This window comes from Labeo rohita, chromosome 5 (genome assembly GCF_022985175.1).
Source record: "Labeo rohita strain BAU-BD-2019 chromosome 5, IGBB_LRoh.1.0, whole genome shotgun sequence".
NCBI lineage: Eukaryota > Metazoa > Chordata > Actinopteri > Cypriniformes > Cyprinidae > Labeo > Labeo rohita.
This window is the reverse complement of record NC_066873.1, coordinates 20,004,773-20,021,696: the sequence shown is the minus strand read 5'-3', so window position 1 is coordinate 20,021,696 and position 16,924 is coordinate 20,004,773. Positions and strand designations below refer to the sequence as shown.

The 16,924-nt window shown below is 37.9% G+C and overlaps 1 protein-coding gene across 3 annotated transcripts in view; it reads right to left on the bottom strand.

Annotated features, from left to right (window-relative positions):
* The window catches only part of rtkna (rhotekin a), an 83,103-nt gene that overhangs the window by 48,748 nt on the left and 17,431 nt on the right, over nt 1-16,924 (bottom strand). The window contains exon 1 of one of the 3 annotated variants that reach the window (XM_051110032.1): nt 9,418-10,116. The exons of the other annotated variants lie outside the window; for them this stretch is intronic. Coding sequence (XP_050965989.1) covers nt 9,418-9,516 — 99 coding nt within the window. The 5' untranslated portion in view covers nt 9,517-10,116. Of the gene's footprint in view, nt 1-9,417; nt 10,117-16,924 lie in introns of those variants that run through there. 3 annotated transcript variants of the gene reach the window in all.

The window sequence follows — 16,924 nt, the reverse complement described above, 5'->3', positions numbered from 1 at the left end:
ACAGTTTGAGAATTTATTAAACAATCAACTAACTCTATCATGTTGCGTTTTCGAGTACAGAATCAAAAAGGTCATTTAAAAAAGTGAAGTTTGAATCTGGGCTAAATCATGTCTCGATATCAGCATTGACCATCCAAAAAACTATATTCCCTGAGCACTAGTCCCGATCCCATTCGCCCTCACTCTCTCTATCATTTTTCCTGGATGAAAAGTCTAAAAATAAATCTAAGAAGCACCCCCGAAATAAAGTGCTAATGAAGTTCTACTAAATCAATTTTATCCCCAACATTAAAATGTACCGGCAGTGCTGAAAAAGTGGTGCCGTGCTGAAAATGAGCAATAAATTGAACATGAACATCCAGACAGGTCGCACATCATCTTCAGAGTCCAAGAGCAGAGAGTACCAGGAGGACGAGGGCTTCTTTTCAGCTGTATCTGATAAGCTAAGCACCTAACATTTTAACAGTCATATCCATGGAGCCCTGCCAGATGGTTCCCGTCAATCTGTGCTAAGGATGAACAAACAGCATAAAGTACATTATCTCATCCGTGCTGATTGAAGCTTTTCAAAAGCAACAGCAGTAAATTGCGAGCGGTTCTCTAGAGGGTGGAGATGTGCCGGTTTGTTATACTGATGCTGAAATGACCCTCCTGCTGTTCCATTCACCCCCACTATCCCAAACTACCAATGTGATGCTCAATTCAATTACACAGGCAAACGGGCTCCATTCGCTTCCTCTGTAGGTGGCAGAGGGATAGGTCACTGCATGAACATCTACATTATAGACCAGCAAGATCTCGTCCAGCTGAATGATTGGAAAAATGTCACTCATTCTATAACAACATAAAACTTTGCTGTTTAGGATTTGGAGTAAAATTACAGCGAGTGGTTTGTCTTTAGGTTTTGTTTATCTTGAGTTTCTTTCAACATGGAGAGCAGCTGACTGGGCACAGCCAGAGCAATCAAACCGCTCCATAAATTAACAGCACTGCTTTCATGTCCAAACTCGGTCCTCCTGATACCATGAAGCAAGTCATATGAGTCCAGAAACCGCAGCCAGATTAACTTCAGGCTAGGGGATACCACAATTCTTAATATAATATACTGTTCAGTACGACATCCACGGTTCATTGCAATTTTCCGGTTTGGCGTTTAAAGAATTTGATTTATTTCTCGTAAAATTGCCTTTGAGATGAAGAAACGCCTCCCCGCTTATAACATCCATTTGACACAACAACTTAAACCGAACATCTTCTCTTGACTTGCAATGAGAAGCGTTTCTAAACCTGTTGTCCAACAAAAGAGAACATTATAACATGTTTTTACTTCACAACATCAGTCAAATGTTTGAAATAACTTCCTTTTGTGGTCTGGTGTGGCTTCTAATCACAGAATGTGGCAAAAAAACAGTCGATTAGCGATGAATTATAAATATACTACAGACTGAAGAATGCAAATAAACTATATATTGTCGCAGTTAAGTGTTGTCTTCATGTTTCATCATTCAAAAAGTTTCTTCTTTTTATTCAGTTACAGCCATAACTGGGTACATCATCCATATTAGGGATTTCCTGGAAATCTGGCATGCAGTTTAAATGAAACAGACAGTACATGTGTTTGTAGTGCTCAAAAATGGAGTTTCTTGTTGTTAATTTGTTTGAAAATTTGCATTTTAAATTGCAAAAAAAAAACACTGATGTGCCAAAACAAAACCGAACCAAACCGAAAAAAATTGAGAACATGAGATGGGAGTTTTTCGACATACCCTAACTGTCATGAACCAAAAAAAAAACAGTCCAGGCAGAGTAAGACAAGAAGAGCGTTTGACATTAAAAAGTATTTAAATGTTTTTTTTTTAATGAAAATAACTGATCGTTTTGCTAGATAAGACCCTTCTTCCTTGGCTGGGATCATTTACAACAGCATTTGGGATCGTTTGAAGCCGCATTTAAACTGCCTTTTGGAAGTTCAAAATCAGGGCACCATATCAGTCCATTATATGGAGAAAAATGCTGAAATGTTTTCCTCAAAAAACACAATGTCTCTACAACTGAAGGAAGAAAGACATACACATCTTGGATGACAAGGGGGTGAGTATATTATATGTGAATCTTTGTTCTGGAAGTGGACTTCTCCTTTAATTTGCAAAAAAAGTTTTTACGCTCAGTTGAGGTGGTTTTTGACTTGTGCAAAAAGGTATTGGTACTGAAAAGGTAATGCGAATAATGGGAGATGGAAATGCATTTTGTGAAAAAAATTCCTTGATGCACATCAAAAGTCATGTTACTTTGTGCAATGGGACTGGATAACTAGGCTAACAACTGACCAATCTTGTTGCACAGCATCTGAAATGTTGTTATGGTCATATCTTAAATGCCCAAACAAAGTCTGTCATCAAAGTATTTCTGTAAAATTACCTCTTAGAACCATCTTGCATGACTGCATTCCCAAACAGCAGGAATCCGCCTCCGATAGCAGTGACCGCATTTATTGTGTTTCGTCTGCTCTCTCTGAGGAGCAAGTCATTTATTATATATGAAAATGACTATATTCAGTGGCTTCTCCTACTTTTCTTAGTGAAATTTAGTGCCAGTTTATCAGGAAGTCACAATTTTGTTCACTTTGACTCATTGGATGGAAACAGTGTTTATTCGCAAATGTTTTATGCAATTTTTTAATTTGGCGCACAAGTTAAATTCGCAACTTTGGATGGAAACACGACTATTGACGCTAAGTAAGAGTGTTGGAGTCAAACAGACTATCATACATCACACTGCATTTGTACATGATTATTCATCTTTGTGTAAATAGGCCTTCAGAGTGTATATAACCTTATCATATTTTTTCCACTGTCAACATGTATAGACCCATGACTGTTGCGTTATGATGCACTGGTATAAAAAGTCTTGTCAGTGAAATTGGATAGACAGAAAATCTTATGCAGAAACATATGTGCCCATTAACTAAACTCTGACTCGACAGATTCAGCAGGTCTTATCTTGGAGAAATGAGGCTCAATTTTTAAAAGCATAACATCTAGAATGCCTGAGCAGGGCAGGGAAGACGGGATAGGTAATAAAGTATGGGGCCAGGGTGAGAGCCGGCGGTCTCCACTAACACGCTGGATGCTGGGAGGTGTTTTCCAAAGGAAGCTGGCTCGAATCGAGACATTTGGCTGGTTCCTGCACACAGACTTTCTATTCAGCCCTGTTCCTGACTACACCAAGGCCCAGGCCAGGAACGATAGAAGCTGCACTGAGGCGTGGGTGACCAACTACAATGCCCTCTTTCACTACCAGCTTATGCCCTCCTCCTAATACCCCACCCAACCTGGAGGGCATGAGGAGTGCCAGAATCTTGCAGATACAGGGCCTAGTCATGAAGAAGTAGTTACACTGAGTCTCCTTGAATGTATCCAAATCATGTCAAGAACTTGGTTATTTGCAAAGAAGTTAAGCATACAGTAGTGGTCAAATATGTACTCTCTCTCCTTTTCTTGACATGAGTTTGGGTTCCTTGCCAGTGTTGCCTTTGGCTTGCTTGGATTGAGTTGAAAAAACTAAAAAGGATAGTTCACCCAAAAATGAAAACTCATTAATTACTCACCCTCATGTCGTTCCAAACTCGACCTTCGTTCATCTTTAGAACACAAATGAAGATATTTTTGAAGATATCCGAGAACTTTCTGACCCTGCATAAACAGCAACGCAACAACCACATTTAAGGCCCAGAAAGGTGTGGACATCGATGAAATAGTCCATGTGACATCAGTGGTTCAACCGTAATTTTATGAAGCTACAAGCTACAAGATACTTTTTGTGTGCAAAGACTTTATTCAACAATTTCTTCTCCACCACATCAGTCTTCTCGGATTTCATCAGAAATATCTTAATTTGTGTTCTGAAGATGAAAGAAGGTCTTACGGTTTTGGAATGAGTTATTCATGTCAGAATTTTCATTTTTGGGACAACTGTCCCTTTAATATTGTCATAATGTCATTGATTTGACCGCACTGATATTATCAGATAAAAACAAAACTTAAACTGAATTGACACTATTATATTTCTGCAAAGCTGCTTTACAGTTTAATTGAATTTGTTTCATTATTGATTAATTCCGCAACACTGACACTAAATTGAATCAACATTGTACTGATTTGAGCTGAATAACTACACTATAGCCTTTTTCAGCTGTTTTACAGCAGAATTAGAATTGGTCTCATATTTGATGAAGTTATTCTCCTGTTTATCAGCTGAAGCTGCTTTGAAACAATCTGTATTGTGTAAAGCGCTAGATAAATAAAAGTGACTTGACATAATCCAATAAACATGTCTGTTAGTGCATAACACTGAATTTTAAACCTCACAATCCATGATTGACAAAGCTACTTAAACACCTCTCCAGCTGAACCAACAGTATGAAAAGGAGACTTTGCTTTTACTATGGATGAATGGGCAAACGACATGTGGCATGTGCTCATTGATGACCTCTAACCTTATGAACCCTGAAAAGAGTCACGTCTGGCTTGGGCTGACCACTCGAATCCATTCATCTCAACAAAAGGCTAAACTAAGCTCAGCATTCCAAAGGCATATTTGATATTTCTTGCGGATGTCTGAACAAAGGTGACATTTCATACCCAAACTGTGCAATTAACAACATGTTGGGAGGTGAAATCAGATATTAAGATCGCTCCACCACCAGGCCAAACGTGACACCTGTACCTGCTGAAGTGTGGAGATTATTTGAAGTGGATTCAGGTCATGCTGGGGTTCTAGGTGAGGTGAGAGGTCTGCCCTTTCCCAAGCATTTCATCATGCTCCTGGCTGGAGTTCAAAGACCCACAGGACTTCATGGGTGGAGGCCAGAGTTATGAGGTCCTTTTTTCCTGTGCTAGCACAATAACATTCTACTGGGGTCAATTTAGTTGCACAACATACCATAAGAAATTAACACAAGCAGCAGGCATCAACCCCCCTGGGCTGGACACACAAAGGCCACACTGATTTACCTGAGGGGAGCAACCCTGGTAAACACGCTACAGAAAGAGTATAGAGAGACCTCTGTATCTCCTGCAGATCCTTGTAAACAAGCTGTGTGAATGGAAAGAGAAATCACTAAATCCATGTAACTTGCTCAGTTCATGTTATTGGCTCATTCCACGGAAAAGACGACAGTGAACCGAGATACAAAGATCACATTGTTGCTCTATATCATTATGTCCTTGAGCACATCTGTGAGACTGTGAGACACAATGAATTTCCTTGCTACATGGCAAAAACAGATAAAACATTTTATGTTAATTATAGAGCTGCAGAACGATTAGTCACGATTAATCAATTCAAAATAAAAGTTTATGCTTACATACTATATTTGTGTGTGCAGTGTATATTTATTACGCATAAACACACACATGTTGCATTCTTTGATAAACAGAAATCTCAACAGAACAGCATTTATTTTATAAAGGAATCTTCTGTAACATTATATCACTTTTGATCAATTTAATGCAACCTGAAATTAATGTGTCCTTTCTAATACAGCCAGTGATGGACTAACATTAATTTTAACATCTTTCTGACTTCTGTAATTGATCATTTCTCTATATTTTTCTATATGTGACCCTGGACCACAAAACCAGCCATAAGTCGCATGGGTATATTTGTAGTAATAGCCAACAATACATTGTATGGTTCAAAATGAGCAATTTTTTATGCCAAAAATCATTAGGATATTAAGTAAAGATCATGTTCCATGAAGACATTCTGTAAATTTCCTACCGCGAATATATATAAAAAATTAATTTTTGATTAGTAATATGCATTGCTAAGAACTTAATTTGGACAACTTTATATAGGTGGATTCCAGACTTTCAAATAGTTGCATCTTGGCCAAATATTATCCTATCCTAACAAATATCAATGGAAAGCTTATTTATTTAGCTTTCAGATGATGTATAAATCTCAATTTCAAAAAATTTACCCTTATGACTGGTTTTGTAGTCATAGGTCACATACGTTTTCCCCTTTTGTGAAGTTGTAGAAACAGAATAGTAGATTGAATGTAAAAATAATATATTTGCTATGGTCTCCCATGTGCCTCTATGGATATTTACAAACCCAGAAATGTAAAAAGAGTCCATAATGATATTGGTTGACAAGTGTTGCTAATGGCACAGAGGCACAGTGTTACACTTTTCAGGGAAATCATCCTACAAATGCTATATTTATATCAGTCTCTTCACATTAAGGTAGGTAAACAGAGAAAAAACCCTATTTTTCAGGCATAGGTATACCACCAGCAGGCTAAATGTAGAGAAAGTGACCACAAACCCATCGACCCTCAGGCAGAGACAGGACAGCAAAAGCAAACCACAACATTAAGCACTACCTGAGGGAGCAATCACTCCTCACAAAAGCACTTCCATATCTCCAGCATGCCATTGTATGTGCGGTCAGGCAGTGAGGGTCAAGCAGAGATGACATCATACCAGCCAATCACCCTCATTAAGCTCAGCTATTTCCTGTTCCCTTCACCCATCACTACAAGCAGGCTATGAATCACAGCCTTGCAGAAACAAAAGGTTGTGACGACACCGGGAAAGTGTTCTTCTGGTTTTCAGGAGAGACAGACGTCGTAAAGGAAGGACACAGAGAGGAATGTTCATGAAGTGCCAAGAATGTGGCTGCCTCGATTCTGAAATGGACTTGTTAAAACTTGAAGAGACTGACTGCTACTCCTAACCCTAACAGTAGTTGCCAATCATTCAGAAAACCACAGGTTCCTGTCTCCGCTGCACTGGAGAATATATCACCCCCTTGTGCAAACTCTGGCTAAGCAAAATCATTTACCATTTTATGCTGTCAGACAGCCCAGAAAGATTTTCCTCCTTAAATTAATCTTGAAAACAATGGAGTCCACAACCTCTTACCGCCATCCATATAGCTGTTGTTTTTCAATATCTTGTGCCATGAACATCTGTCACTGCCTCCATCCCGTCTCTAACCGATTCTATTGTAAGCTATGCAATGCCACCACACCGTAACAACCACAAAATGACAGATTAAACATTTCATACATGATCAGTGATTACTGTCATGTCAAGTTATCGTGTCCAACCCTAAATCAGAAGAAATCCAAACTGCCCACAGAAAACAAATTCTACACTCTAAAAAAGCTGGGTTATTTTTGCTGGGTTCAGCCCGTTGGGTCATTTTATTGGTTATTTTTAATTCTTTTACCCAGGTGCTATTTTTTTTTTTTTTTTTGACCCAAATGCTGGGTCATTTAACGATGGGTTATTTTCTTATACCAAAAACGCTGGGTTGAGCCTGATGAAACAACCCAGCTGCTGAGTTACAGAGCGCAGGCTTTTTGAGTCCTCTACAGGAGAGAGCTTTTCTTATCGCCGTCGATTTGGTGCACTTCATCGAAATAAAGGTTTGTATACATTTTATTTCATTTGTAAAGTCTTTACTGTGTTGTAAATTGTATTTTTATGCAACACAACATAAGGACGAGATCAGCTGCATCAGCAACAGTTGTTTCGCAGGATGGAAATGCTTTTTGCCTTGCATAAAATAAATGGATTTTAATCATTATTGTATTGAGTTTAATTTAGTTTGATATTAAAATATGTTCTCTAATCTCAGTACTGTTTGTTTATGGGCAGGTTTTAGAGTCAGTCACTGCATCTTTCAGCTACGAGTGAAACGCAAGACTGTGGTCTGCAGTTCGCAGTTACCCCGCCGAACAGCAGCCCTTCACCGGCTCAGATTTTGGCGAAACAACAACACGAGAAATCCATTTTAAGCCAGCAATATAATAATTTTTAAACAATAGTTAACTTAAAAAAATAATAATAACCCAGCATGTTTGGTAAAAACATTTAACCCAGCCAACTGGGTCAAAATAACCCAGCATGTGTTCTGTCCAATATTTACCCAGCGCTGGGTTGCCAGATAATCCAAGGTGAGTTGTTTTTAACCCAGCATTTTTAGAGCGTACTAGAGTTGCACTGAACACGATTTTGGTAGATCATACAAAGAGTTCATTTTTCACATGAAGATCACATGGATGATTAAATTTAGACATCAAGACTCTTTCAAATTGACACAGGCTTGAAGCTAATTGCCTTCTGAGAACTCCAGACTGCCAACTTTGAGATGCATGACCATGAATTATTAAATGCACCAGGAATTTCTGAAAATGTCCTTCAGCTCGAAGAAGGCGCCTCCGTGTCCTTTCATTATCACAGCCTACAAATTTAGGGTCACATTGCAGGAATACTGAGCATATAATCGGGGTACTTGGCAAGGAGAACAGGCACACTGGAGGAGCGAGGTGTGATCTCAGCATGGGCTAGGAGAAGAGCACAGTTTGGTCGCCCACACCAAATAAAACCCCACAGGGGCTGAGGCAGTGTTCAGCATGTCATTCAGTGAGATACTGAGCGTTTCTAACACACAACAGCTGCAGGACAAAAAGACGCCTATTTTATTTCATAACCAAAGGAGGTTTGGCATTTGATATGTACTTTGATATTTATCATATAGTTTATCATAAGTACCCTGCTTCCCAGTAGTAAATTAAAAATTTACACCATAATTCACCTACTTATTGCCATATCTTGAAGCAAAAAAGGGGGCTTGTTTCCACACTTTTCATAGCTTGACTTAAAAATAAGGTATCGGTATGTTCACACCGATAATATCACACGTGTGCAATTGCTTTCAAAGATAAGGCTATAGTCAAATGAAGTCTCTGCGGAGGCATTTTGCAAAAGTGCTTACATTAATTTGAATTTTTCTTACTTGTGCTTATGAGTTCAGGCATGGAATACCAAAGAACTCACAAACCAGGCTCAAACGTCCAAGAACACACACTTTCATCCCATGAGACTTGTGTCTTGTGTGGCTGCAGCTGCAGAGCAGGACCACTGGAGAAATACAGTGCTGCTGCTTCTCTGTTTTAAGCATTACTGCCAAGACTAAACACACCAAACTGACACAAACAATCATAGACACTGTACATCAACATCGCTGTAAGAGCAGCTGTATAATGGACATTCTCACAGATTTAAGACACAATGTAACCACAGTGGGAAACTGGAAAAGCAAGACAACTTAAGAGATCACTCACACCTCATTACAAATATATATTTAATTAGATCTCCACCTACAGACTTTTAAAACCATCTTTTGTAGGAGACATTTATTTTTAGTTATTTTACTTGGAGAACACTTATTTTAAGTGCGTTATAGAGGTGTTTTGTTTAATTTTGTATTGCGTTTTATAATTACCATCTGATTGTTTAACAAAAAGAGTAATAATTTATTTCAAATCTACTTCAGAAGCACTTTAAAGTGTTTCAGAAGAGGTATAAAAATCAAGTCAGGTTATGAGAACACCTTTACCTTTAAACTCAGGGCAATCTGACGAATGTAAATCATATTGAGATCCTCCAAAATACGAAGTTTCTCCTCCATGTCTGCGAGTCTGTCTATGGGCATCATTCAAGAGGGATATCGGCTCCTGGTTTAAAGTTCAGACTCCCACTGCTCTTCAAACCGTTTATCTGTCTTGAGAGTTGAGACACATTTTTGGAAGAAGTATATGACGAGTATATGAATCACACGATCCAGACTTTAAAACGCGTCCAAATCCAATCCACAGCGTATCCAAGAAAATCAGTTTTCACATCACAGACCAGTTCCATGTGTCCGCAAACAACAGTTCAGGAGGAGTCGTGCATATAACAGCAAGTATAACTGAAGTAAAACGAACAAAGAGATACAGAGGAATAAAACGCTCTCCCTTCAAACTCCTTCAGCTGCTGTACGCGACCGCCGCGCGTCCGCGCGTCTATCTGCCTTCACAACAATAGCGAGTGAATCCAGTATCCAGAACCCAGTGAACGCTCTCTACTACATGAAAAAGAAAAATCGGCTTTCCCAACACCCTCAAATCATGTTCTCCTTATCCTATCAGTATAATGGCTCATTTACGTGCAGTTTCCTTCTGTGTCCTTCTGTACTGATGTGAGTGTGTCTGTGTGCTCTAGTAGGACTTTCCCACAAAAGGGCATCACAGCGCGTGGACTGACTGTACTGCCTCCGCGCAGCGCGCTCATTCACCATTCAGCTCACAACACTACAGCACAACTACCGGCGTGACAGAAACTACACGCCCTTCATAAACAAATATGCAAATATCAATTCTCACGATCGCAAAAAAGCATTCATATAAGTCAGAATGAGGATTTAAAAAGTGACTACAACACTCCGTAACAAATACACGGCAAAATAAATAAACAAACAAATATATAAATAATAAAAACCCTATAAAATAATACGCTATATAATAATAATGAATCCGTTTCCAAATGGATAAAGTTTAATAAACTGTAGGCCTACAGTTTAACACTCAGTTGTTGGTGATTCAGCACTGTTTCTGTGGAAAATATGGCACTATGATGATGATGATGACCCTGGTGAAAAAACCAGCATATGCTGGTTAGGTATGTTTTGATGCTGGTTTAAGCTGGTCCTTTGCTGGTTTATGCTGGTCCTTTGCTGGTTCATGTTGGTCCTTGACCAGCAACATGACCAGCATAAACCAGCAAAGGACCAGCTTAAACCAGCATCAAAACATACCTAACCAGCATATGCTGTTTTTTTCACCAGGGGACTATTATGTTATAGAGTGTTTTCATGACGCATCATCAATCGGCCATATTGGCTGCCCTGAATGTAAACAGTTCCATTAAACCGAACAAAACTCACCTATTTTGCTGATTATTGCTGTTGAAAATAATAAGTTATTGTCATGTTTTGGGCTGTACTAATTGGTCAGACAGGGAAAAACACTTGGAGTACTATAGAAGAGTGCACTAAAATGTCTGAAGAACAAAAGGTGTTTGTGGTTGGCCAAACTGAACCAGGATTTCCAGGGCAAGAATCTTGACAACATTTGCGTTTGTTGTTGTTATTTCCAGTCAGGTGAAATATTAGGCTATAATTTCTTAATTAATAGGCAACTGCTTGTACGAGTCTTTACCACCTATTAACTTTTTGTCAAACTAGTTAACTAGTTTGTCAAAATACTGCACCCTTTCCTGTCTACTAAGCCTAATCTATATGATTTAACAGTTTCCACACATTTTTTCAGCGTGGTTTAGACAGCATAAATTAGCAGAACAATGTATTCAGTAGTACATTAACCATGCAACTCATGCTGTTGTTTATATCTGAGTATCACCAGTATGGTGATGGCATCCATATGACCAAATCGTGACGCAAGTGCAAAACCTCTATTATTATTATTATTATTATTATTTTAATAGGAATTTCTGACTACAAACTATTAGCTAGCAGCTACATCACCACAAACTATCATCTTATGTGACAGCTATAATTTAGGTAAAATGTGTGGCATGTTGTGTAGTTTTGGCATTCATTGTTAATATTAGTTAATAAAAATAGTTGTACATTGTTTGTTCATGTTAGTTCACAGAGCATTAACTAATGTTAACAAACACAACTTGTGATTTTAATAACATATTAGTAAATGCTGAAATTAACATTAACTGAGATTAATAAATGCTGTAGAGGTATTGTTCATTCTTGGTTCATGTTAACTAATGTAGTTAACTCATGTTAACCAATGAACCTTATTCTAAAGTGTTACCATTACTTATTTATTGCAAAAAAACTGCACGTAGTAAACAAATCAAACTGTGGAAAGAGAAATACCGTAGCTAAAAAAAAGCTCATAAAGCGACCTAAGGCTGACAATCAAGATTCTAAGGCCTAAAGCAGTGGAAAAAAATCTAAATGTTTTTAAGCATTTGAGCAATTCTATAAGATTTTGATTTAGAACATTCTCTTGGTTCTAAAGTATAATCCCCTGGTATTAATTTATTTCTTTTTTCAACTGTTTAGAAAGTTTTTAAAGGGGTCATGACATGAAATTAAATTTGCCTTTATCTTTTGGCATATAAGAGGCCTTTGTACCATTAAAACATCCTGCAAGATTCATATCTTAAAACATCCTCCTCATTATAAACAAAGCATTTATTTAATCAAGCTCCAAAAACAGCTCGTTTGGATTTGAGTGGTGCCACCCAGACACAAACATTTGCATAGAGACTGCCTCCAGAGCAAGGCATCAACGAATAGTCATCTTCTCACCATAGGCCCCACCCACTGGCGTTGAGTCGCTTAACGGCTGACACTTGAATACGCTGAATGCAAGTGTCGCGTTGCATCAAATGCAAATAGAAGAATAGAAATCACTGCCGCAATCTTGTACAGATTCACGTTTGCTTTCTGACACGCTCGAGTCTGTCATCAGTAGGACAAATGGAGTAAACAACTTTGTACAAACAAATCTTTGTACAGATATCAGCAGGATTCCAGCATAAGGAACAAGTGGATAGTTTGTTTTTAATGGCATCCTGGTTTGTGTCAAAGGACCCTGTCCAAGCATGTTGTTTTGTACATGAGGCATAGTGTCATGGAGAGTACACAGAGAAACATTTGTTGACAGATGAAGCAGTACTAGATCTGACTGCAGCTGCATCACAAACCGTAAGTAAATGATTTCATAATGCTTTGTCTGGAAATGACCGTTTTTTATAATAAGTTGTCAAAACACTCACATTGGGATGCATTGATACTGTTTCCTATGCAATGACGTTAGCCAAGCATAACAGTGGCTAATTCCAGAAAGGCCTTAAAAGGATCACCGGATGCCCATTTTTTACAAGTTGATATGATTCTTTAGGGTCTTAATGAAAAGTCTATAATATACTTTGATTAAAAATTCTCAATGGTAGTGTAAAACAACACCCTTTTTACCTTGCCAAAATCAGCTCTGCAAAAATCACCCCATTCTGGTCTAGGCTGCTTTAAATGCAAATGAGCTCTGCTCGCCCCGCCCCTCTCTTCTCTCTGTGGAGTGACGAGCCTGTTTACTTTAGCTGCATTTAGCCGCTAAACTTAGTAAACTAGCACATTATTAGGAAAGGCAATCGCAAAGATTCATAAAAAAACCCTTATACTCACTTCTGCTGTAAGTGAAGCCGGATCACGAATGATTCGCGCGAACATAGATGAATATGTGGAGATCGGGAGGCGCATTCCCTTCACAAACAAATGTAATCCACGGCATCTTCAGCGGCTCAGACATCGGGAGTAAATGACGACCACTACGTTTATTATTACATCCAGCAACACAACACGTCAATCGCTCAATTCTTGTCTAACTTACATCCCCGCTCCGGCATCAAAACAGGTTGGACTGTTACAACTGATCTGAGGTAGGACGCTCATGTCAATCAACTATAGTGGGAGCGGCCTTTGTGGGTGTGACGCCACAACGAAAGGCATCTGAGAATGGCTCGATTTGAAAAAGGGAATATTATTTTTACAGATTAATTAAAAACCACTGCATGGATTTTTATCATTATAGGGTAGATTTGTACATGCCAACACACATTAATGTTCAAATAATATGTAAAAGTGAACTTAGCATTCAATGACCCCTTTAAAGGACACACCCCTTAAAAATATTTCATTTTAGACAGAGGGTCAGAATGATGGTTGAAAATCATTTTTCCACTTTTTTTTTTTTTGTGCAAAATATAAGTAAACCTCAAAATTAAAAAAATCCATGTCACAACACATTTTAAAATTGCTGTTATTCTTGTTGCCTCTCTTTTGTTGACTGCTTCAGGAAGATGTCTTCGTGCTGCCTCAGCTGGAATATACGAACATTAACTACAAAAAACAAAGAGTCCATCTGTCCTTCCTACAATGAGAACAGTGCTTTGTCTGAGTGACTGCGGTCTGCCTAATACTTTCCACATAATGATGGCATCCAGCTTCATAAATCCAAGACAGTTAGTCATCTTGATTGCCAAGCAGTGTTGTATTGACCATTTCACCTGTCAGGTAATAAATTTATTGGACGAGATACATTTTATTTTCTACACAGAATCACAGCTACTGAAATATATATTTCATAAAGTGGCTTATGCGCGTTAGCAGGGTATCAATCTTTAATATATGCTAAATTATTTAAAATGCCACAGTTCAATTTCAGGGTACTCTAAGGTTTCCTCTCACTGCAGTGAGTAGTAAAATCAATGCATCAGAGCAAACAGGATGTACACTTAAAGATTTTTTGTGGTAAACACATTTTCAATTATATTTTTTTCTTTCATTCCATATATTTGGATATTTGTAACATAAATGCATTTTTAATAATATTCCATTAATGTAATCTAAAACTATGAATAGCCTTTCACACTATAAATAGCCTAAATTACTAGATAAAAAGCAAACACTATCCTGTTGAATTTGTATAACCAGCCCATTCAGTTTCTTTATATGACCCCATGGAAGGTCATTGAAATATTACATTCATAATAATTTTCGCTCATGCACGCCAAACCACAATGTTATCGGCTTACAGAAAGAAAGTCTGTAGTGGCAACATGATTAAAGAAGAACATGCCTGTTAAAATGCTACATAAGCTACACCTACAAATCTGCATGATTCCATGTGACTCAGATGGGTTCCTATTTTGTCAAACAAGTGAATTAATAATAAGTAACACCAGTAATAGACAACGTAGATCCAGGTTATCTATGATGCACCATAATTTACAAATCTTCTCTCTAAATAGTTTACTTTGGCAGATACAAGGACACTCAATGGGAAACACAGAGACGTGATTCATTATTTTCCTTAAGTCTTGGGAGATAGAAAGAAAACTAGACTGCAAAATGTGGGCTCCAAGGGAATGGTACTCAATGTTTGTGAAAACAAGGTAGACACAGGGGTCTTGACTCTCTGAAACTCAATCTACCATATGTGCATGAACGTTTTTGCATTCTTTTAAGGACTGTAGAACTGTGCATAGAAAAGCAGGGAACTAAATGACACACAACGTGTTTTATGTAACAACTTAAATACAACACTTAGTAAAGGTCTACTCTTTAAACTCTCTAATCAACATAATTTGTATGCTATTTGATTTGACCTGGTGGTAGAGTTAAACCACGGAAAACGTAAATTACTTAAAAACAGAAAAAAGAAATTACAATGTCTAACATGCATGCAAACAGTAAAGCTTTCAGGGAACATGCATATGTGATCTGTCCTGGGTCAACAGTAAGAATAAAGCATTATTTCTAAGTAAAATGGGCTTTCAGAAGCAGAATGTAGCACACATCTGAACACAATGATCTTAACAATAAGGCTTAGAAAATCAAACAAAACTGAATGTCAACCCTGAGGGCAAACAACAATCCGAACCAGCTATTATACAAATAAAAGTGTGTGAGAGGTGGTCTCTGCACTCGGTTACATCGCTCACACTTGCATTAAATCTATGCACTGAAGAAGCAATTGAGCTATTATATAGTGCCAATGAGAAAACAGCCACCATCGAAAATTGTCCAGAAGATGTGGCCATGAAAACAAGCAAATACAAAATGTATTTGATGAATGAAAGACAGCTCCTATTATGCTGCTAATACTAATCCCTCAGAATTTTAGCATCCTAACTGTGTTACATAATAGGACATTCACATGTTTTAGAATGGGTTGGTGCACCCGCAGAAATTTGGTGGTGTCATTATAAACAGGGTGTGAGGTGAAAATGAACCTCTGACAGTCCTTTGTTCTTCACCGGATGTAGTGGAGTACATAGGGATATTTCCCTTTCCCAATCAAGAATAAAAGAACAGAAGCTGCTTCTTGTTTGGGAGGCCGGTGTGATAAAACAAGAGCTGCTTAGGTGGTAAGCGGGAGGAATTTGACTGGGTGGAGTAAGGAAATACCATACTGAAGTTACCACAACACTTCAGGTTTGCTGTACACTTCAATCTAGCCAAAGGAAGTATTGTGACAGGAGGAAAAGGCTTTTTTTTTTTAAACAATGTTTTGGTTGTGTGGACTCTTTCTGCAGCACCTTCTAATCTCTGTGGATGATTGAAGAGTTTTAAAGATAGTAAGTGAATAAAGGCACCAGCTAATTCAAAGTGTAGCTCACATTGTGCTTTCAATTAATTTGGGTTGAAGTTCAATCAGGGCACATCTGTGAAACAAACAGAGGGAAGGGCAAGGCCTCTGAAGGGCTGCTAACCACTACAAAGTGCCTCAGCTGCTACCCAGCCCCATCTCAAACACTGAGTACAACCCACAAGAAACAGAAAGAAAAGGCCCAGGCACTGTAAACACACACACAAAGATTTTAGGAGAATAATGGTGTACATTTAATCAGATATGATGAAACCAACTAAACAGACTAATTTACACAAATTGAGCTGATTTTGACTGATTTTCTCTTTCCTGTGTTTTTGGTTTTCTTCATAGACAGATCTCTGGTGTGAAGTTTGTTTATTTGCTCTACTGGATGGGATGCAGTTAGATCAAGGGCCAGCTGATGGCTGATCCAACACATATGAAACATCAAGGAAAAATTTATGAACATTAGTTTTATAAAGCAAATACATTTTGTCCTATAGCACTTCACCTCTTAACCTCTCGTACACTGTTAAATTTATACAGCTCTATTTATACCAAGTCACAACATGTAGTTGAAGTTCTCACATTTCCTAAATGGTTATAAAAACAAACAAAACAAAATAATCCAACAAAACCAAAGAACAAAAACAAAACAACAAACCAACCAACCAAACAAAAACAAAACAATTAAACCAAACCAACAAAACAAAACACTAAACTAAAACAAAACACACAACAAAAACTAAACAAACAAAATAATCAAAACAAAAACCAACTAAACAAAGAAAAGCAAACAACAAAAACCAACAAAACCAAACAAAAAACTAAATCAATCAAAACCAACCAAACCAAAAACAAACTAAACATACAAAAACTAAACAATAA